Source organism: Ammospiza nelsoni, chromosome 2 (genome assembly GCF_027579445.1).
Source record: "Ammospiza nelsoni isolate bAmmNel1 chromosome 2, bAmmNel1.pri, whole genome shotgun sequence".
Lineage (NCBI taxonomy): Eukaryota > Metazoa > Chordata > Aves > Passeriformes > Passerellidae > Ammospiza > Ammospiza nelsoni.
The window spans coordinates 33,131,053-33,155,114 of record NC_080634.1 but is presented as its reverse complement, the minus strand read 5'-3'; the positions used below and the strand labels follow the sequence as shown (position 1 = coordinate 33,155,114).

General features: G+C 41.5%; 1 protein-coding gene across 1 annotated transcript in view; it reads left to right on the top strand.

The window, feature by feature from the left end:
- The window catches only part of GUCY2F (guanylate cyclase 2F, retinal), a 37,922-nt gene extending 23,502 nt beyond the window's left edge, over positions 1–14,420 (top strand). The window contains 4 exon segments of the mRNA XM_059493939.1: positions 2,694–2,792; positions 4,070–4,164; positions 5,186–5,277; positions 14,300–14,420. Coding sequence (XP_059349922.1) covers positions 2,694–2,792; positions 4,070–4,164; positions 5,186–5,277; positions 14,300–14,420 — 407 coding nt within the window.
- The last annotated feature ends 9,642 nt before the right edge of the window (positions 14,421–24,062 follow it).

The window sequence follows — 24,062 nt, the reverse complement described above, 5'->3', positions numbered from 1 at the left end:
ATGATGTCCTCATCACAGGGTGTCTGGTTTCCTCTGAAACTTGTAACTGTAGGAGATTTACCATTGGAAGTTTTTCTTAGCCTTCTGCTGAAGCTGTTTGGAGAAGGGGGAACACATACAGGAGGTGAAGGCAGTGACCAAATTAAGTCTTAAATGCTTTCAACACAGGGAATGTGTCATTTTGGGAATGCTTATATGGTAGGGTTGGTTTTGAGCTGAGAGCCTTCTGCAATGGGACAGACTTAAAAGCAGTATTCTAGAAAGATAACACCTCGCCCTAAAAATCTTGCCTCTTCTATGTTGTGAGCTTTGTGCAGAAATGTCTGGGTGATTGCACCAGCAGAGTAGGAAACCTGAATCAGGCACTCCCATGGAGGTGTTTCCAGGACTTTCAGGGAGTCTGCACTCATTTTAAGGACATGTAAATGAGCCCTGTAAAGCTGTTCATGGGCAGGAGTGGAAAAGCTCTTGTGGCTCAGTTGACCACATTGACTTGGTCTCCACTGACTACAGTAGAAGCTCGTCTGCCTTTATGTATGCTTCTGAAATGGAATCACAGAATTATAGCATACTCTGAGTTGTAAGGGACCCACAAGGATCATGGAGTCCAACTCTCAAGTGAGTAGCCCATGCAGGGATCAAGCCCATGACCCTGGTGTTCCTAGCAGCATGCTCTAACCAATGGAGCACAAATCCTCCTCAGTGAGGGCTGTTTTTTCAACAGGAACCACCTTTTTCTGTCCTTGCAGCATCTATTACAGAAGGAGCTTTGGTCCTTAATGAGATTTGGGATGGCTACTGTCACATTATCACCACAAAAAGAAGAGAGGCAGTGTTTTGTGACATAGTGTTTTCTCAGAGAAACCTCTTACTGAAGCATGAATAAGAAGTCTCCAACAAGACCTTTTTTTGCTTATATGTCAACATTAACATGCACACAATAAAGACCAGTTAGGGAATCATATGATCCTTGGCTGAGACTATCAACAGTGCCTTTATAGTTGTGTAGAGAAGTGCCTATAGATGAAAACCTGAATTAAACTTCCTCTAGTGAGGAAGTTTAATAGTTCCTCTCCTGAAAAGCTTGAAACAAATTAGACAGCAATGATAAGGATGGAAATTAACTTGTAGGAGATTCTGAGGAGCAGTGTTTTGTCTGAGGTACACTCACAGTTGAAAAGAAACCCCCTTAAATCAGGTTTTCATTATATCCAGCAGTCTCTGCCTGTTGTGTTTTATCCAGTTTGATCCATGCTGCTCAAGTCCTTGTAATATTTTTTGTATGAACCATTCTTCCTCTCTCTTTTTTAAAAAATCTTTTATCAAACAGTGATTCATCAGGCAGGAGTCAATATCTGTCTTACCTCTGAGTTTGCATCCTCATGAAGTATTTTAAAATCTGGCAGCTTTGGGCAGCGACACCTTTTCAGAGGTCACAGCAAGAGGGGTTCTTGTGAAGTTCCCCATAGCTTTCAGCAATGGAGTTTTACTATCTTTAAGATAGATCTGAAAACCATATAAAGGATCAATATTTTTAAATAATGCTAAAATCAGCATAAAATTGCACTGTACAAAACTAAGTAACTTATCATTTCTAAATTAGGCCACAATTGCTACTATTTATATTATTACTGTTTTAAACCCAACATTTTAACCTGTAACCTCTTTATATTATGAAAAGCCTAATCTATAGCACCATTTCAGGTCTGTTGATGATGTACAATGTTCACATCTCTTGTAATCTTGCACAGGAAAAGATTTCCTAGATATCAGTTTTACTAAATCTTAACTCAGAAGGATCATGACATTGAAAAGGCAGGCAAAGCCTGAAAAGGCATATCTCATAAATGCCTCTAATGGAAAATACAGAGAGTCCTGCCCTTTGTCTGCAGGAAGCCCCACACCTTATTGCATTGCTTTTTATTTTTATTTTTGCATTTATTTTTCAAGCCCGATATTTTCTATTGTAGGCAATGAAATTTAGCCTCTCCTCTTTCAGAGTGCAGTCTAAACATTAACTAAGCCAAATGCCCCAGATGAAAATTGTCTCTGCTGTTTGGCTTCCACACATTTTATCTCCCAGTCTGTGCATGATCATGCAGATTCTGCACACATACCTCTCCCTGACAACTTGGCAATGATTCTTTGGAAGCTACTTAGGAAGTGAAGAGATCTTGTATGAAGAATGAGAAAGAGGGAAAAAAGAGGTCTTGGCTAGACAGGCCAGCTAACAGTGTCTTCTTTTCCAAGGAGGGGACACAGGGTGGTCCAGAGTGCTGCCAGCACCTCTTGACTCACAAGGCTGATTTTTAATCCTGTTTCAGTGGGTTACAGGGCATGTCATAGGATCTAACTTTAGTTTTCTTACATGGAAAAAGACCTTTTTAAAATGAGATTATGATTGTCCTTCAGTTTCCATGAACTCTGAAAAAATTTCTCCCAGATGCTGGTGATCCAAGGGGCCTACCACACACGACCTTTCTCAGACATGAAACACCAGCATGAAATCCAGAGCAATGTTTAACTTTTGACTGATTTTAGCAAGCAGCAAGGCCCATGAGATCTTTAGAAAACCTTCTCCTGTATTCCCAATAGGTTTTTTGAGTATAAGAGGAGCAGATGAGATTTGTTTGTCAGTGAACCCCTGGATTTATGCAGGAGTATGTGGGTAATGCAGCTGCCGTGTCTTTCAGGGCCCTGTGTGGCAGGCGTGGTGGGGCTGACCATGCCGCGGTACTGCCTCTTTGGGGACACGGTGAACACGGCGTCAAGGATGGAGTCCACGGGCCTGCGTGAGTGTTTGGGACAGCCACAGAAAGGGGGAAGGCAAATGACAAAGCAGCCTGAAGGAGAGGGCACCAGTTTTGCCATTGTAGGTCGGCCTTTAGGACCCTGCCTTCCAGCTGCAGTTCTCTGACTGGAATCCCGTCAACCAAAAGCAACATGAATCTTGCCCTACTTTCCTCTGGCATGGTTTGGATCTTGCTTTCAGTCAGTGCTAAGAACTCTTAATTCAGAGCTGTTCTTGCACAGTAAAATAATTCACTTACCTTTCACAAAGCAAGGGTTGAAGCATGGGTAGGCACTGCTTCCATCATACCCATGGTCACAGAAATCCCACTGAGACTGGAGACAGCAGGAGCACTGCAGGAACAAGAACATTGTTACACATTAATAGAAATACATATGGATAAATAGGCAAATTGTAGGTTAGTCCCTCAGGAAATGTAGCTCATAGCTGTGTGGTCTTCCTCTACATATTCAAACTGATGTTTTTCTTTCTTATTATTATGGAAAAAAAAATTAACCAGCTCATACCACATCCTTCAAAGGGGAAGGCAATGTGATTGTCAAAATTGAAATAAAAGCTCAACCCAAAAAAAAAAACTTTGGGGGAAATGTTTTAGAAATATTTCCTGTCTTGTTCACACAAGCAGAACAATAAAAAATTTCAGTGAGTTCCAGCAGTGGCTGTAAAACAATCTGAGGAAGATGGGAATCCAATGAATTTCTCCACCTTTGCCCTTTTTGTTCATAGACTAAATGGCAGCTCTGGGTGGAATAAATTACTAAAAATCCAGACATATCTACATGTATAGCCGCATTTTCTTTATGTTCCCTTGCAAACTCCATCTCCCTGCTCTTCATCCCAGTTTTCAAGTTATGTTGGGTGTCTGCAGCAGGACAGTTGGCTATTTTTCATTTCTTTCTCATTCCCTAGTTATACCGTGGCAATAGATAAAACAGAATTCTAGCTGAAATGTTACTGGAAACTACTTAATATCTTTATGAAGAGATGGACCTCTACACTGAGTGTGTTTGGTATCCTTCTCCAGGAAGCCCCCAGCGCAGATCTCCTCTCCCCCTGTGCTCTTTACAGCCCTGCCTGGAAGAATCCATCAGTCAGTATTAAACTCCACATACAGGAGCACCACACAGCTGCACCAGCCACACACCTGAATCGGAGCACTGCTGCTTTGGAGCCCTTTTCCTTGTCAGGATGAAGCAGTGGGGAATTCACAGCATGTGTGCAGTACAATGATCCAGCTGCTTTGCTTTCTGTTCCCAGCTTACAGAATTCATGTCAGCCAAAGTACAGTGGATATACTTCGGAAACTGAATGAAGGCTATGAAATCATACCCAGGGGGAAAACAGAACTGAGGGTAAGAAGGCCTGGGCTGTGTGAAGCACGTCACAGGGGAGTCATCTTGCTTGAGGAATTTTCATATTATTCTCCTTTTTGGCCTTCATACAACAGTCTTCATCTGAATCCTTCCAAAACTGTCCCTTTCATTTGTTTCAATACATTATGTAGCTATTGAAGGACTGTGGGATCAAGCAGTCAGCTGTATGTGCTGGATATAAGTATTTATATAGTAGACTATGTAGTCCACCCTTGACAGAAGCTGCTACTTTTCAATGTCCAAACAAAGCAGTACTAAATAATAATAAACATAATTTCTACTCTTACACAGTCAATAGACAGAAGTAGGAGCTTTGCTTGCCTTAAATACCTAGAATAAAATGTCTGAATATGGCCTCAGGTCTCCCAACAATCTTGCACGACAAGTGGAATCATTCAAGTTCATATGTCTGCAAGTGGAGATTTGGGGTAAATATTCCAGGTCTAGTCGATGGAAAGAAACCTTTACATAGTTAGTGGGGGTAAATTGGCCTTTCAGGAAATTATAAGCCTGAAGTACTTTCAGGGTCTAATTTATGTGAAGATGATTGTTGGTTTTCCTCCCCTTCTTCAGTCAAAGGTGATTGACTCAAATAGGTTCATCAGATGCATCACACCTTACAAGCTAAACCATCCATGGTGGGAGAGGAAGTTATTATTCTGATACTCAGTTCAGAATGAGTTGTAAAATCTCTCAATTAATAATGCTAGTGCTGCCAAATAAGATGATTAGTGATCCTGTAGTTTCCAATTTCTGTTCAGCTGTGTCCAATGACCCAGATCAATGAGGGTAATTTGTAAATGACAGTTGGGACAAGGATAATGACTATCCTCTTTCAGGAAAGTGAAACTCAAATAATCCCTGAGCTATTCTGAAGGACAGCCCAAGATTTCAAGGCATGGTCTGTATAAAGCCAGAGAAACCTAGACAGAAAAATTACATATCAAGCAGAGGGCAGCCAGAAAGCGGCTTTTTATTTGGATTTTTGGTTTTATTTTAGGGTAAAGGAGTAGAAGAAACATATTGGCTGGTTGGGAAAAAAGGCTTCCAGAAACCCTTACCTAAACCTCCTGAAATAAAGCCAGGGTAAGTGTGACTCTGTCGCTGTCCAAGACATTAATTAAAACATCTCTTTTAGAGTTCACAGGCTGAATATCTGTCTGTCCATGTTATCTGTTTGCAAAATCTATATCCTGTTCCTTTGGTGACTTACATGTTCAGGCATAGTGCTGGGACTCAGAAGGGATGCGATTCCTTCAGCACCTCTCCTTATTCACAGTTCCCAAGTGACATGGAAACTTCCTGCTTCTCCCCTAAAATCACTTGGAGACTGAACACCAAGGAGCTCCTCCTTGAATCTCCTTCCTGCTCTAGGTGCATATAGGGGACACATGGGTAGGGACACTTTCAGGTCTCTGGTGTCATCAGTGTATGTGAGACACTCAAAATTTTTCTCCCCTTCCATCAAATTCCTGCTGAAAACATCAGCCCCATTCAGTGTATAAACATATTTCTTCCCTTTCATTCTAACAGAAGAGTAAGAAAGCTTTGTGTTACAAATATTATGGCACTTTTTATGTAATTGAAGATTTAATGATGCTGCCTTCATTAAGTCATTTTCTAGCTTTGCAATACTTGGCTTCACAGAATACTCCCTGTTCATCTGTCACCTTCTGAATGCCTGGAAAGGATGTTGTGGTCAGGACATAAAAACCAGGAGTTGGATTTGTTTGACAAGAACAGCATGGTCACCCACATTAGAAGCAGTCAGCCTTGACTCCCTTTACAGGCAGTAAAGAGAAATACTTGCTAAGGGTCTGATTCAATTGGCCCTTGCAAAATGCCTGGTTTGCTGAGGTCCTAAAGTAACTACTTCAGAGACCAGTGTCTGACAGCAAACAAGGTGTGTTTAATGTAGCTCTGACTTCTCCTTATCAATATTGTTCTACATATGGCCCCATTCCCTCTTAGTAAATAAAAAGATTTCGCCATTTCCTCGCATGCTCAGGACCAGAGGATCTTGTGCATCCATGTGTAATCTCCAAAGTTCACCTTTAACACTGCAGAGACAGAGGTGATCTACTCTTGTCCCAAGGCCCAAATATTTCTTCTTTTGCAGTATCTCTGTCCCCACAGTCACACAGCAGTTGAGTGATTTTTGACAGTAATCAGAGGAAAAAAGTAAAGTTACACAAAACCATATTTGTCCTAGTGAGGGGGCAAAATGAAACTTATACCCCATAGGCGAAATGTCAAATTACAGAAAGAAGTAACTGGATGTTGAAGCAAAGCAAATATTTGGAGAACAGCCTCATGCATAGGCTGTGCTGTTCCCAGATAGATATTGGACATTATGTCCTGCTTTCCTTATCTTGATGATTCATGTTTTGGCACAAAATCAAGAGGCTGGAAGTTGTTTCTCTCTAGTTGGCCAATATGGTGGTTTCAAGTCACTGCCTCCTATAATTCCATAGGGGTTATTGTAGGCTTTTGAGCTGAAGAAAAAAATAAATTCCTCTTCTACTTATTTTTTTCACTCTGTCCTGAGACACCCTCTTTTGGGTATTTCCTTACCATGAGGTCTATGTGCACTTGTTTTTATCTCTTGCTTTACATTGTGACTTGGGTTGCCTAAACATCTACAGCTGGGCAGCTGTGGTTGCCATGCTGAGAGGTGTTTCCTACTAAGTGACGGTTGGTACATTGTGCTTGGTCTCATGTCCATGCTATGGAACTGAAAACATGTGGGCCATGGATTTAAGGGTCAGGTCCTATGGATGGAAGTTTTTGAAGTTCCTATTCAGAGGATAATTCCTTCTTTCTTGGTCTGGTCAAATCTGTTTTACCTGGTTTTTGTGGGAATTTTGGGTTAACTTTGCAGGACATAGAAGAGCACAGGACAGTTCTAAAGCCTCTCTAGACCTTCCCTTGCTTCAAGGGAAGGTTTCTACACATACACCTGGTACTGCCACGGGAAATAATGGCAGACTGAACATGGAGAAGGTGTTACAAAATTAAGAGATATCAAAACCAAGCATGCCAAGCAGTCAAGCAGCAGACTATCTGTAGGATAGACATTCTTTTGAAATTTCAGTCAGATAGGTTTAAAGGAAGGCTGGGAAATTTTTGATGATACACTAGGTGACTCTCTGGGGGGCTGAATTATCAGACAAGGAAAAAGCACAAAGTTGCGAGTATATAAACATGGGATACTTGAAGTTGGCATCCTGTGATGCTTGGGGACACGCAACATCTTTTCAACTCCAGTGGAGTACTCATCATGTCCAAAAAACCAGAAAGGATAAGAGGTTATACAAAACTACCGGACACAAGCCTGACCTGGAGTAAATCTCAGATGCATTTTGCAGAGCACTGGAAAAATATCCAAGACTAGGAAAAATTCAATGGCTAATGAAATTCAGAAAGGAAAAAAACCCAACCAATCAACCAACCAACAAAACCAAACCAACCAAACAAACAAAAAATCCCCAAACCAGAACAAAACCTAGAGCCAGGCTGATTTTCATTTGCCATTCCAAGGAGATGAGTGGAATTCTTGGTCTACTGAATTTCCTACTTTCACCACCCTGGTTCAGAAATTCTTTTCTCTGGTACTGAATACAGTATTTGAAAGCATCAGAAGTCCTCTATCCCAGCAGGTAGTTTTATTCAGAAACTTTCCCTTTAAATTATTTATGGAATGTTAACTGGAGGGAAAAAATTAATACAATTCAGCAAAGATACTTTTTGTTGATTCTCTCAAAGGCTTTTAACCATTAACCCAGTACCTAGGTAAAGAAAATATGAGAGTTTTTGAGTTTTGACATAAACCCAAATACCTTACCTAGCATGAATTCATTAAGTCTTAATCCAGAAGGGATGATAGGTATTCTAGCCCACTGCCACTCACAGAGATAAGTGCAACCTGATGTGCAACATCACTGAACACTGAAGATGCAGCCAGGAACAGGTGAGAGTGTTGGGGCCCTCTCATCCTCACATGCATGAGGATCAGCCCCGGAGGAAGCACTGAGATCCTTGTTTGAAGATAAATGGGTGACAAGCAGCAAAGGATGCTCAAAGAATCCATCTCCCAACCTCAAGTGAGAAACACCTCTTTATGAGCCAGGAAAAAGACACTCATTAGGACAAGAGGGATTTTTTCTTCCACCCTTCTAGTACAAGGTTGTCATTGTTTTGTCGTTGCTTTGTTGGAGCACCCTGGTAGGATGGAAATGTAGAGAGTCTCTCGTGTTGCTGTTGCTGCTGATGTGTCTTTCTGAGGAGAAAACTGAAAGCATTTCCACTTGGGCTCCTATCTGAAGTCTGTCAAATCTGCTTTTAAATCAAAACTAAAAGAGCTTGTGGACCAAACAGCAGTGAAAAACTCTTGTTGTCCTCCCATAGCTGGAATTATAAAGCAGCATAAAAATATTTCCTAAATAAATTTCATATAACATTTAACAAGAGCTATTCAAGGAAATCAAAGCATCCTCTGTCTCATAGGCTTGATCACGCAATGTCAGGACAGATGTGTTTTGCTTCACGCTCAATCCCTTCTTTTCAAACTATTTCTGACCACCTAACGCAACAGTAAAATGAAGACAAGAAGTATTCTGATCATGGCTGTGGCATAATGACAAAGAAGACTTTCTCTGAAATCTGATGGAGGATGAGAAAGGGAATGAAAGTTGGTGACTCATCTCCCTTTCAACAAGGCTGTTTGACTTGTGATGTGATTGCACCAGCTTTTATATTTAAACAAGCTCTTCCTGAGCATGCTGAAGTTTCTGGGAGAATTGACTGGAATATTACAGAATTTGTGCTAATAGCAAGAAACCCTAAATGCAGTGTTCAGAAAGGAAGCAAAGTCAGAACTCCACAGATTTTCTCCTGCTGGTTTTGCAAACAAGGTGATGGGAAGAGAGGGCCTTAGAAAAGTAACAGCTGCCTCCAAAAGGAGGGGTTTTGCCTAAGGCTGGGATGGATAGTGCAGAACCAGACCTCTCCAGTTGCTCAGACATTTGTGAGCTCAGGAGGTGTGCAAGTTCTGTTTACACTGGATCTTTCCTTTTGCTGTTGTGCAGTGGCTGGAAGTCAAGTCACTGCCAAGCAGTTATTTGATACCTGTGTGAGCAGTGTGTGGAGGTGGGCCTCAGTCAGTCTAATACTGTGCTTGATCACCAGATACCCTGGTCAGGCCTTCACCTTCTGTGGGTCACAAGCTGCTGCAGTGTTGTGCAGACACAGGCAGCAGTGTACTCCATCCCACTGTGGGTGAAGTCCTGCTGGGTGGACTCAAAAGCCAAACCCCTGATGCTCACACATGTGTGGCTGAATTTTGTTAGCACTTCCATAAAGGATCTGAACACAAAGATTTCTTTTCTCCCTACAACAGGCAGGATTTAATCTTCTTAAAAGTTATTTACTTCCATCTGATCTGGTCACCTTGCCTGTCTTTTAAGTCAGTGCAGAGAAGCAGATGTTTCTTGGTGTCGATCTTCTGCTTTGGGATAAACTCCTGCTGTGGTCCAGCAGCACCAACTTCCCTACTCTAGCTCAGAATAGAGCCCAAGATATTTGGCTTAGATGGAGAAATCTCTATTGCAGATAAAAAAATTCCAGGGAGCTAAATCTCACCTGAGTTGTAGATTCAGAGAAGCAGTCATTCCTCATTGAACCCATCAGAATTATATTTTCCTGGCTTCCCTGTCCTTGGGACCCAGCCCCAAAGGCACCATCACTCTTGAGGAAGTTTATAAACAGGGGTCAATGTTTCTAAAAACAAGAAACATGTTCCCAGAGATAAGAATTTAGATAAAGCATGGGAGGACAACTTGTCTAGGCATTTCCATTTGTAGAGCAGAACTGGTCAAAGACCTGAAACTTCACTCTAATCTCCCTCAGGAAAGGCTGTTAAAATTTTGTTCAGCTTTCAGACACAACTGGCTTTCTCCAGGGACTGTTAAATAGGATTTCCACCAGGAAATGTGCCCACAGCTTAGTGAGCTGAGAGCTTCTGAAAGAAACATCCCTGGAAGACCAAAAAGCTCTGAAGCAGGAACTAAATGAACAAAATGCAAGGTCTTCACTGCTGTTTTGTTCTGTTCCTCCCTTTAATGAAGTGGGCAAGGATCAGTGGAATAATGGAATCATTCTCGCAGGATTCATCTTATTAAATTGATTCTGGAAACAGCCTTGATAAAGATATAGTTTGTACTCCTCAATCAACAAAGTCATTCATCTTGTCCTGGCAGAAGTGTCTAAGAGTGCCAAGAGCCCTCTAGACACTTAAAATTTAATTAGCTGACCTCATCCTTTGCAGTAAGTTGAGTGGTACAAGAGAAGAATTAATAAGGCCAGAACCAGGACCATATTTGTTTTCCTTTCTCTCACCAGAAGACACTTACCTTTTCTTTAGTCTCCATTACAGTCTGTTCTTTATTTCAGATGAAACTGTACTGGTTCTTTCTCTAATGGCCTACCTGTTCACTGCAGGTATAGAGCTCATGGGTTACTCCCAGAAGAAATTGCAGAGTTCAAAAGGAGGAAAACTGAAAAACTCCTTGGCAAAAGAGCCTAGATCTGAGGTAGTAGCTGTAGGACAGTCCCCATGTAGCTCTGCTGTTTAGTGTCTGCTTGTGTGTTATTTGTCTGCATTTTACTGGTTTTTCTTCCCCCTTTCCTTCTATTTTTCTCCTTTTAATTTTTTTAAAGTATGTGTTATCATTCTAACATGTCTCATTCAAGAAGTGCTTGGAACAGCAGCAAAGCTGTAGCCTTGTTGAGTGATTTCCTAGTGAATTTATAACCTAGTATCCTATTAATTCCTGAACAACACAGATCATTACTAGGTTTATCTGCAGTGTATTATCAATCAACTCTATGTTGATGTTCATGGTGCCAGGAAGAGCCCAGTACTTGGTAAACACAGACATAAAACTGGAGTTCAAGCATGGAAAAATCCACATTGCCTATTGTTGCTTTTGTAATGTATATCTCCTGCCTAGTGTAATTCCATACCTCATGACAGTAACAGGATGCAGCTTTGATATTCATCATTATGATACTGATGGGTACTAGAGATAATGGATTTATGGTTTGTGTGGAATTTGGAAGTCACATGGAATATGACAGCCTGACCTGATCAAGTAGGAGTTATCAGAGCAAGGCTGGCATAGAAGCATGCACAGCCACATTTGCACAAGTGTGATGTTGCCTGAAAATGATGTACGAGCTGGGATTTTTGATGACATATCTAAAACCAGCAGTAATGCTTCTGCTTACCTCCTCTGGATTAGTGTGCATTTCATGTCCACTCCCCTAACAAAGGAGGGGTGGATGAAAGCTCAGAGTACCTAGATATAGGCAGGTTACAAACCCGTAAGACACACCATATCAGGCAGATAGATTGCTATGAAGACTAAAGTTCCATCCAATTTTCTCGCAAGGATCAAACCCACAAGATAACCGTTGGCTGTGCTCCTTCTTCCCAAACACATATTTTAAAGATGCAGGGTGTGTTACCAGGCTGCTTTATCTCTCTTAAGTGATATTTAAATTTTTGTCTGAAGTTCTCCCTATCAAGGACTTAAGGGCAGAAAATCCTCATTAAAAACATAAAATAAACAAAATTATTTGAATATGGGGCAGACTCTGAAGACACCTGCATAAGCGCTACCATATATGAGCCCCCACTGCTAAATACAAGTTCTGAGGCAAGAAGACCACCCTGCTGATTTACACCTAGGAGTACAAGCTAATCCTCCAAGGCCAGAGACAAAGAGGATCTCACACTTGGGTTAGCCCTGCTTGACAAAACCTGCACATATACTGGTTTATAAGTATTTAGTACATCTATTACCCACAGGCACAGACTTCCACACTGAAGCAGGCTGATCAGCAATACACATTATGGAGAGCAGAAGATCATCATTAGGCAATCTGGCTTAGTCCATTGGAAATAGCAGAAAAATCAATAAGACATGCATACCTGGATCTTTTCAATGGCCCTAGTTCAATCCTTCTTGTGTGCAGAAAGCTTTCAATGGAGGCAATTAAGTCCTCAACAGCCACTTATTCCCACATGCCTGCTTGGTGGTTTAGTGATGTTTCGAGCTAATCTATCTTAGAGGCTTCTGATGAAAGGGACTATGTTGCCAATAACCTTGCTTTTCCTTGATGGAACTAAAGGAACATTATACAAGGATCTCAGATGTAGTGATCTATGGTCCATTCATACAATTTATGGTCCTTTCAGTCTGGGACCCTAAAAGGCTTAGAGTTCCACAGGGACTGCTGCAGTACAATAGGGATCCCCATCTTGGTAATTATGTATTTTGTCGTATTCATCTGGCCTGGAGTCTAGAGGAAGGTCAAGACTGCTTCTCCTGCTCAGGAGTCAATCCTTTAACCTTGAAAGGGTGGCAGTGGAGTCTGCTGTCCTTGGTGTATTCTTGATTTCAAAGAGAAGTGATGGTTCTCGCTGGATCTTGATAACACCACTCAGCAAAACATGAGTAACACCAGAGTGCACCTCCAGTTACCTAAAGATAAACCTCTGGGCTATATCATTAGTGACCCTTTTGTACTGTGGTAGGGTCTATGACCTTAACATGGACCTTCTAACCCACTCATGCAAGTGGGATTCAGCCCAGGGCACCATGGCTGTCACAGACACTTGTGTAAGGCTGGTAGATCAAACAACAGCTGAAGGCTACGCAGGATGAACCATGGCATCAAATGCTGCTGGACAACATCCTCAGGCAGATGAATCCCATCCATAGCATCTTACAAAACTTCTGAAAAGGAGAAAGGGATTTCTCTCTTTAACTTCAAAACACAACAGAGAACTGTGTCACAGAGAGGTCAGTGACTCCTAGGATCCATTGATAGGTCTCAGTTTGTAGATGAGACTTAGACCCCATGCAAGTCAGTCAGAATTCATTCTGGAGTTCTCAGGGGTGAGATTTCACCTGTGTGATTGGTAATGGCTGTATTTGTGGAGGAACCCACTGTATGTGAATCTTAGTACAATCTGTACTGCTCTGCTGACTTCTGGATGTGTAAGCATACAGGTAGTGTATCCTGCATGGACAAAAGCACCAGCCTGGGATTACCCAAAAGTACCAAGGCTCAATATTTCAAGTTATTTTGTCTCCTTTTTTTTGTTGCTGTTTGTTTGTTTGTTTTGTTTTGTTTTCTGTTCCTCAAGAATTTGCCTCTGCTTGCATTCTGACCCCTCATCCTATGAACTCTGCTTAGTGACAGGAGGTCCCTTGACATTCTTTCTTGTTCAGGAAATACCCAAATAATTGCAGCTTGCTGGCCAAACCATTGGCTAGCAAGGTGCAGCTGTCCAGCAGATAAGATCATATAACAATAGGATAGCTTGGGTTGGAAGGGAACTTTCAAGGTCATTTAGTCCAATACCCCTTGCAATGAGCATCCTCATCATAAAAAATTTCTTCCTTATATCTAATCTAAATCTATCCTGTTTTAGTTTAAAAACATTACCCTTTGTATTATTTCTACAGGATACCTGCTTCATGTAGTTGGTTTTTAACATATATTTCTATTCTGAAGTTATTGCACATTCATTGCACACAATGATGCTATGTACAGTTTAAACCATACATTTATGTATATATACAATTATTTATTAGCTATTTCTTTCTAATGTCTATATAATAGCAATGGTGTTATCAGTAGGGACTAGCATTTAGCTTTTTTTAGTTTAAAACAGTTGGAATGGTATTTTCTTCTATTATACACAGTAAATCTTATTCCATATGATGCTTTATCCATGACATGGCAGTTGTAGATTTGAGACCTTCCTAAAACCTTGCCATTTGCTGAGCTTCTGGCCTCTTACAAGTTCTTGGTGGTTATTTTATCTCTGAGAACTCCATCATGCTATAATGAATTTGCAACCCACCAACACATGGTGTCCCAGAAGCTGGGCTTGACAAACCCTTGAAGTATTGCAGCCAAAGATCCACTTCAACTCCACCATTTACCATTTCTGCTTTGGCTGACACAAAATGATGCTAAATGAAAAGTCATGCCTTGGTGAGCAGGGTTACTAACTCCTCTTTTCTTTTCTGTTTCACAGCTGGCCAGATGTACTGACCAGGAAATTGAAATCTGTCCTGAGGGACACAAAGAGGACACTAAGAAAGCAAAGAGCTGGGAAGCATGAAGGAGAAATAAGTTTTGAAGAGGATGAAATCTGAGAAGAACACGACAAAAGAACTAGTAAGATCAGGAGGGACACCTTGAAGCCAGTTCCAAAAGAGCTCACAGTCTCCATTTAGTTCCCAGCTGGCCCAAAGCAATTTAATTAATGAAGCTCTTAGATCTTGCAGAGGGTGAACCTGAGCAGGCAGATGAATCCTGACCATCATCTCTTGTGAAACTGGGCACCATCTCAGAGCTGTATATGTGTGTGGGGAGGAAAGTGAGGCTGATAATCATGGTAGCGCCACTCTTCATGAGCAACTGTCACAAGGAAGAACTCCAAGAATATTTTAGCTGGGTCTGCACGGCAGCACTAAAAAGTCCAGCTGCCCCTGGGCCTGGATTCAAACAAATCAATTCAAACAAATAATGCCAAGTACTAAAATGGTTCAACTGTTTTATGTTAAGTAGTTGTTTTCCTGTTGTTATTGTGGGAAGGTCTGGTTTCATGAAAATGAGTGCAATTGAGAAAAAAATGTTTTGGACAACAACAAAGAATATTTTTACTCCCCCACAGAAATTTTGAATCAAAATGTTCTGTTCCTGTATGTCAGCTTAAGCTGAAATATTTTCTTTCAAATTGACATTTCAGCTGCAAATGCCAATTTAATACTATTTTCAAAATGAAATAACAGTTTTGAATTGAAACAGTTTGGTATGAATCAATATTTGTTTCAAATGCCAAAATGAGATTCTGCTCAAAATGTCAAAATATGTCATATTCGCAAATCCCGATCTAAATTTCAAGAACTTTTTTTTGCTATATACACACATATATACAGGATATCTAAAACGTTATGCTTTTCATCCCAAAGCTGGTTAAAAATTGAAATGCCATGATATTGCAAAACTGAGATGCAGTTCCATTAGCAGAGTAGTACTAAAAAAATATGAACGTTTTTTCCTGCAAAAGTGGGGCTGAGGGAATGAAGAAAATATCATTAAAGCAGTGCAAAGCCTAAAACCCATCGCTCTTTTCCCCTCCAGTCTGCAAGTGGTCTCTAAGGCACTTGTCTATAAAGTAAACCTCCCTATGGGTAAAAAGTTTTCTGTAAAGGATCAGCATTTGGCCCGTAGGCACTTCCACCAGAGCACACTTCCTCAAAGTCAAATAATTTTGGTGCCAGACCCTTCTTCTTCCAAGTTTTTTACTGCTGCTCAACATCTGCCTCCTAACAACCTTCTGAGAATTGTTCTCTCTTCTGCAAGGCTGAAGAGGGTATGGTAATGTAATCAATATTGCCACCAGAAGGTGTTAACTGAGAACACTGAGATTTTCAAGCTCAAATTGAACTCTTCTCATCACACCAATCAAAAAAGATTTTTACTATTCAGATTCTAAATAAGAATCAACAAACACTTTTCCAACTTTCATTAGATATTGAAAATATCATTATGAAACAAAGTGGGTCTGAATTCACAGAGTTAAGGAACAGAGTATTTTCACAACTAATTCACTGTATCAAGTATAAAACATGCACTGTCCAAGTAAGATCCATTTGAAGTATAAACATCTAAAAAGCAAAAACGGAGGGGAAATTCATTCATGCTCTTTAATAATAGCTTTTACTCTTAGGCACCTGGTTTTGTAAAAGAAGCTTTTGCTTTTGTAGTGATGAGTTAATATTCCATGTGGGAGAAGTTGGCCCTTGAAGGACGTCTGTCAAAAAGCTCATACAGCACTCAAGCTGTCAAACAGGGATTAGGAAAGCCCTCACTTTCTGCCCTGTGCTCATCTTCTGTTTGACAATTCATACAGAAAAAGTCGTATGGAAGAGGCATGGGGCAGGTAGTTCTGACACAATACACCTCCAAGTGCATTTCCAGAGAAGAATGTCAGCTGGATTGGTCTGTGCAAACATGCGTTTAAAATCAAACAAGTTCCGCATAATTAATGTCTTTTCCATTATTTTCCCATATGAAGTAAACCATCTATCATTGCTACCCTGTTGCATAGCAGAGTGGGTCATATCAATCTGAATTTTCCATGAAAATGATTGAAAGAAGAACTTCTGCACACAGTTTTGAATTCTTTCATTAGCTTGTAGTCTTCTAAAAGAAACAACATTCTTTGAATTCCTTGTAAAAATTAAGATAGTAAATCTGTGGGAAAGGGTAGTAGAGAAGCAAAGTTCTAGTAACTGGTGACTTTAGCAATCCCAGGATAATTCATTATTCTCTTTGAAGTCAGTGGTAATTTTTCCTCTTAATTTCAACAGGAAGAGGCCAAGGACTCATCCTTGGGTGTGATTACCTCTACTGTTATAAATATAAAACCATATTTCTATTTTCCTGGTGTTGTTCTGTTTAGACTGATTTAGGTTAATTTATGAGATTTCTTCCCATACTGTATCTTTTTTTTTATTATTATTATTATTACTTTGCTCCCAAAATTAGTATTAGAATGTTGTAATGAGGAAGATGTGGGCTGGAAGCAGCAAATGGAAATTTTTATTACTCCACATCAGACTTCTCATGTGATTGTGGACAAGGCGCTTGGTGGATTCTTAGGTAGGGTAGCACACATTGTAGTAACCATTATCAACAGGAACTTACTATATGATTGCTAGAAGTTGTACCACTAATGTTATAGAGTGAATTTTAATGTAATCATGCAAACCCACTGAGAGCTGGAGATGTATTTACATGCAACAAACTGTATCTGAATATAGTTTGTATTTCATACAGTATTTTTAGCAGTCAATTTATGGCATATGACAATAAAGATCCTTGAAGACCTATCCCTCCACCTGAAAATCTCATCCTAGTTTGCATATTTACCTTCAGCTGACTTAGCTTACTTTTCATCTCCCTGTGAGGATAAGGCACCTATGGAGACCCCCTTTCACATATTCACTGGATTATACAGTAACTAAAAGCAGGTGTCAAGAAGGTGTGAGATTCACAAAATCCAAGGAAGATATGGAGTAGCCACAGCATGGATGAATGCCCAAACAGCTACAATGGCCCAGGTCTGGGAAAATTCCCCATGACAGGGCATGTTAATGTGAGGAGCGGTCAATACCACTCCCCACAGCTTATTTCTCTCACATTAAAAAAGGTGAAGATGCTCCTCTGGGGTTTGAAAATTCAGCCATGTGAATGCAGGAGTAGAGCTGAGGGTAAGTAATCCCGGGATAATTCTATGATTCCATCCTCAGCAATGAATCTGTCAAATAGATGCATGAGAGACAACACGTCATCTGGCTCCTTTAAATCCACACAATGGACATGGTCTGGCAAGGTCCTGTGCACAGGCAGGCTCTCACCCACCTTCAGCTACCCACTCACACACAGTGGTCATTGGGGGATGCAACCCTGGGCTAAGGGTTACTGCTGCTCTAGCCTTTCGCACATCCTTTCATTCCCCTGCAGCCAGGCCTGAAAGGCCCAGTGTGGCACTCATCACCAGCCTCATCTGTGTTACAAATAATGGCTTGAGTCATAGAATCATTTAGGTTGGAAAAGACCTCTAAGGTCATCAAACCCACCCATTAACCCAGCACTGCCAAATCCACCACAGAACCACGTCCCCAGGAGCCACATCTACATGTCTTTTAAACACCTGCAGGGAATGGGGACTCTACCACATCCCTGTTCCAATGCTTCACAATCCTTTCAATGAAGCAATTATTTCCTAATACACTATCTGAACCTCTCCTAGTGCAACTTGAGGCCATTTTCTCTTGTCCTGCTGCTTTTTATCTGGGAGAAAAGGCTGACCCCCAGACAGATACAACCTCCTTTGAAGTAGTTGTAGAGAGTGATCAGAATAAAAGAATATATGGGAGAAGGCAGAGAAGCTACAGCTCATCATGCACAAATAGAAGCTGTGTGAAATGGTAGGGCTAGAGAAAGCTCTTAGGGGTAAAACCCAGCCTGATGAAGAGCTATAGGATTGCTAGGTCAGCTGTAGGATACAGGAAGGTTGGGTTAGCACATGGAGTTGCTAACAGACCTCCCAAAATGAATAGAGCCATCGCACTAAGGATTACTTCCAGACCCTGGGTGATTGCAATCCTCTCCTCCAGCCTCCTGCAGCTGCAGTGTGAGCAGCAGCACAACATGCTCCTAGGCCTGCAACTACTGAGACAGGTGAGCAAGGGGAGCTTTTCTGTATTTATCCCACACCAGGGTACTCCTCCAGCCTTTCTAAAATGACCAGAGGAGCGAGTTCTCTGAAGCAATTGAAAGAGAATCCATGTTCTGTGCAGTGCAAGAAGCACACAATGCTTTTCTTTGATGCTCGTTACTTTACAGCTGTTGGTATTAAATTTCATTCCCCAACTTCTTCCTCATTTACTAGAATTTCTCACAATCTTTCCCAAGCTGACTTCCCAATATTTGCAGATGTCAGCATCCTGTGGTTCTCCTTCTTCCCTGAGCATCTCTAAATTCTGCTGAACAGCGCAGGACCCGGTGGAGGGACTGCGAGGACCACCCACAAAAGTTGTCACACGATGCATCCTGATAATGCAATTCTCTGCTTTGGTTCTTGACTCCACACCTGCGACATTTCCCCTTCACTTTGTCCTTACTTGGAGCAAGGTGTCATCCTTTCCTGCACAGGACCTGTTTAGTCAAGAAAATTTTGTCAGATTCTCTTTTATTGACTGCTTTCACTGACACATTACAATTCCTTTATTCAAAGGAATTAACCCTCCTTTTGCCATTTTCTGTTCTCAACTTGGGGCTGTCCAGAAGCCAGACTTGATAGCACAGACCTCAGCCACACTTAAAAAAACAAGAGATGATGAAAGTAAATACACAAATTTTCAAAAATGTAGGTGTCTAAAACATGTTCATTAACATATACAGAGAAGCTCAGGAAAAACTGATCCAGAGCCAATGACCAATGCTGGAATATGTGATATCCACATAGACCCAGTGTCCAGATAAAAACTGCAAAACCATGCATGTAATCCCAGCTGGTCTTAGTTGGTCTTGAATAGAAAGCATTTCTTAAGTGCTGGAGCCTTTTTATTTTCTATTGTTGTTTAAATTTGTCAAATTGAAAACATTCTGCAGTTTTCAAGCGGAAAATGGCCTGGTTTTCAGAGTTTGTTTGCCAGACACCTCAGCTACCCATCTGCTGGGCTATTGCAGTCCCTGGTTCCAGAACAACCCTGGAGGCAGATGTCTCAGCTCCAATCTCTACATACAATCTCCTCCTTTATTTTCTCCTTTTCATTCAAAAGCTGGAACTGAAATAGCATTTCAAAATATTGAAATCCTGCAGGAAACCAACTGACCTTTCTCCACACTAGCCAGAAACACGAGGGCAGGAAGAGTAGGCAGTAAAAAGACTCTGCAAGGCTAAATGTCCGTCCTCAAGGTCTTTTCTCACCAGAAGAAATGCACTGTCCAAACATCACACAATAATATCTGATGGCAGATGTGCTGCAATTAACTTCATGCTTTAATGCATTTTGTGGCTCAGGGCTGTTTGCAATAAAAAAGCATGACAGGAGCATAGCATTCCTTTCCACTCCTTGTTTTGAGCTGTCTGTGATATCTTGGCACTGTGTCCTGAGAACACTGTGTGGAAATAAAGCCTTTGTTTAACCCACTTGTGTGGGCTCCCTGAGGAGGTGACTGCCTGCCCAGCCAAATCTGTAATTCTCAGCTCCCCAAACACCATCAGCAAACAGAAAGCACTGGAGGGAACAACTGCAGGTTGTTATCTAAATAAGGTGCCAAAGTTTATTCATGGATTCAAAGTTTATTCAAAGTTTATTCATTTATTCATGTCATCAAGGTTTCTCTGCCTGACTGCACCTGTCAGGACTGCAACACAGTCAGAACAAAAGGCAAATATAACCTGATACTACTGATGGGTCCAAGACTTTGGTCCACTCAGAAGGGTGACCCAGGGAGCTCCATTCCTCAAGCTATGGAGGAATCAACCTGAGAACCTTCTCCTCTCCATCCCTGTACTTTTGTGCTTGTGTTTCATGCTGGGATGGGTACAGGCTGTCCAGCCCTGGTATGTGGACTGGAGAGGAACTAGCCAGCAAAAGGTGGGCAGGTGGAAAGGAATTGAGTGAAGAATCTGCTCAGAGAGTCCTCCAACTCTGGTGGGACAATAATTTTCATATCCTACAAGATCTCCACCAAATCATTCCCCATATCTGGGAAAATGGGAGGCCTAAGCATTGAGAAGAACCAGCTTTGCATTGTCTGTCTAGATTTCAGTTAAATGTTTGACACTATTTCACAGAGCATTCCCCTGGAGAAACTCTCTGCTCGTGGCTTGGACAAGTACACTCTTCTCTGTGTGGAAAACTGGCTCAGTGACTGAGCCCAGAGTGTGGTGGTAACTGGAGTTAAATCCGGTTGGTCACAGGTGGTGCTTCCCAAGGTATTGCAGCCAGTCCTGCTTAATATGTGTATCAAAGTTCAGGACAAGGGGATGGAGGGCACCCTCAGTAAATTCACAGATGTCACCAAGTTGGGTGGGAGTGTGGATCTGCTGCAGGGCAGGAGGGATCTGGACAGGCTGGATCAATGAGCTGAGGCCAATTGTTTGAGGTTCAACTAGGCCAAGTGCCAGGTTCTGAATTTTCATTGCAGCAACCCCAGGCAGTGCTAAAGGATGGGGGAAAAGTGGCTGGAAAGCTGCTTAGCAAAAAGGGATCTGGAGGGGCTGTGGCCACATCCCTGGGGAGCCTGTGACTATGGACATCATACCCATGTTGCCTAAAATGCTGCAGGGACCTAGAAAAACAGTGTGTCCATCTGTGTGCATAGCTTCAAAACAAATTCCATTCCATATGTGTAATCAGGACAATAATCTGTAGAAGGGCTTGCAGATCTCAATGGCTCTGAGGACTGAAGGCTGTTCTCCCTTCCCCTGAGGGGAAATCTGTGGTTTCACTTGTAGGAACTGAGTGCTGAATTAAGGTGTTGATGGGAAGTTTTTCTGTTTCACTTCCTTCTGGACATAGACAAAGCCCATCAATGTGAACATCACCTTTGCTGCCCGTCTCACTGTCTCTTTGGCCATCCAAAGAGACAATGCTGGAACACAGTGTTCAGCCAATACCTCTTATATTTGTGTGAGTCCTGAAAGATAGAGTGCTGAATGCATTTATCCTCACTATCTCATGCCCAGGTGCAGGAGTTTTCCAGGAGTTGTGAAGGGCTACATGGCAAATCCTTCTGCTCTTTGCAGCTAAAAGGGGAAATGAGTGGAAATGTGATGCTGAATCCTTGCTAAACAAACTTCACCAAGGGTGAAGGAGTAGTGAGATTAGCTCAGCTGGTTAGGGCATGGTGCTAAAAAATGCCAGGGCTGTGGATTTAATCCCTGAGTCATACTCAAGGACTTTGTGGATCCTTTCCAACTCTGAATATTTCGTGACTCTGTGAGTATATGTCTTCCAAGTTTTCGCCAGTCTCTCTGTGGCCTCCTGCTATGTCAGATTGTCATTGTGCAGGGAAAGGAACATCCATGCTGCAGCAGCTATCTTTTTTGCTGTCCCTTATTTGCTATAAGAAGTGGTCCTGGAAAAACCTTTTGCTCTTGATTTTTGTACAGCTCACCCAGTTTCTGCACAGTTTATTTATAGAGAGGAAAAGACCTTCCTGGTGTCTCAAGCTGGAACAAATATTTCACTGTAACTCTTATTTTTGTCGTTCTGAAATATTTTAACTAAACTAAATCTTAACACAATCACAAGGAAATATTCAGCATTAAAAAGACCAACCATAGTCAATGAGTACAGTTGAATACTGCTCACATCTGTAACATTCAAATTCAAGGTTCAACTCAGATGGAAGCATTTTATGCTGTACATGTCAATGCATTTGTGCCTACATGTATATATACATATAGATATGGTATATGTATATAAATGTATTAAAAGCATATAAATGTATTTGTATGCTTTCAACTAAGCAGCATCCATTCACCACCAGAGGGCAGGCACAGAATATGAAAATTAATTGTCTTGTGCTTCCTTGCACATGTCAAGGAACAAACTGCTCTGTGGGCAGAAGGATATCACCAACGTTTTCATTGAAAATCTCCAATGACTTTCTTATCATGGAATCATAGAATAGTTTGGACTGGAAGGGATCATTCAAGATCATCAAAACCACTCCTCCTGCAATGAGCAGGGATACATTCAACTGCATCTGGTGGCTCAGAGCCCTGTCCAGCCTGGCCTTGAATGTTTCCTGGGATGGGGCATCTGTCACCTCTCAGTGACCATGCTTCACCACCCTCACTGTAAAAAGCCTCTTCCCACTATCTAAACCAACCACTTTTAGTTTAAAACCATTACCCCTTTTTCTACCCCAACAGGTCCTGGTAAATTTTTTTGTCCTGAATCTCAACCCTTTCAACTACCTCGTATTTCACAGTCTGATGGCTAGTTTTTGTTTTCTCTGTTTGCCTGAGATCTAAATCTAGCAAAGTTGGTATGAACCAGTGTGTCCACTCTCACTCAGAGTCCTGAGTCCTAGGAGCTTCTGGAAAGGTGCAATGAGCAAAGAAGAGCTTCTCTTTTCACTCATGGAGAGGATAATTTACATAAGTTTTGAAGCCAGAAAGCTTAGCCTTAAATGCATGTACCTTTAACCAGGAGATGCTTATGATATGGCATAAGCAGACCTTTGATATTATGGGTCATGAGATCCATAAGGATCATTGTCTAAAATCCAGTGTCTTTGACCTGAGGAGAAAAAGGGGCAGATGATCTCATCCAGAAGCATCATCTCAGTTTCATAACAAAGATCTTTACAATTGTGTACAAGCAGATGAAAATTTCTGGTGGTACAGAGGCCCCTCAGAGCAGGAATCCTGCCCAGGGCTTTGCTCCATGGGCTGGTGATGTCAGACCCTCAAAACAACAACAGAATGGCAGAATCACTTATGATGTCTGTAGCACATCCTATAATACCATCCCCAAGTGGCTGCACTCGAGGAAACCTGGAAAGTATTTCAAGGGATTGCTATGTCCAGCCTGGGCCGGGAAGTTGTGACTTACACCAGCAGGATGTATACTCACAACCATCAGAATAAACCAATTTTCTGTTTCCTGATGACAAGAGGTATTCATTTCCCTTAATTCAGAATCTAAGTCTGCAGTAGTCACGCACCAGTCCCTTCATCTTCACAAGAGAAAGTCAGAGCTTGTGGAGGTGACTCATCTGCTGGACAATTAGATGAATCATGAGCAAAACAGGCTTTCATTTCCCTCCTTGAGCTTTGGAGAATCTCAGATCAGTGGATCATTTGATAGGTCCCAACCTTGCAGCTGTTCATCTTTTTCACCTGTGACATCATCCTGGAGTTACAAATTTTTATAAGAAGAAGGAGACCAGGATTTTGCTCAGCTCTTCAATGCCATCACTGCTTCTACCTGGGCTTGGCAGGGGGCAGGTGATACATGTTTGAGCACAATTGTGCTTCTGTGTTGCCCATATTTCACCATCCACTGCACTAAATTTTCTGGAAATGTAGCCCACGCACTGGATCAAAAGTTTTATCTGAGGTGCAGCCCTGTTCTGAAATCTGGAAGGAGATGCTCAGAAGCAAATTATGCTAACAGTGTTTTGAAAGATCACAAATAGATAAGCAGGAATTTTTTTGCTTCAGATTGTTGACTTATGTCTGCTTTCTGTCTCCACTG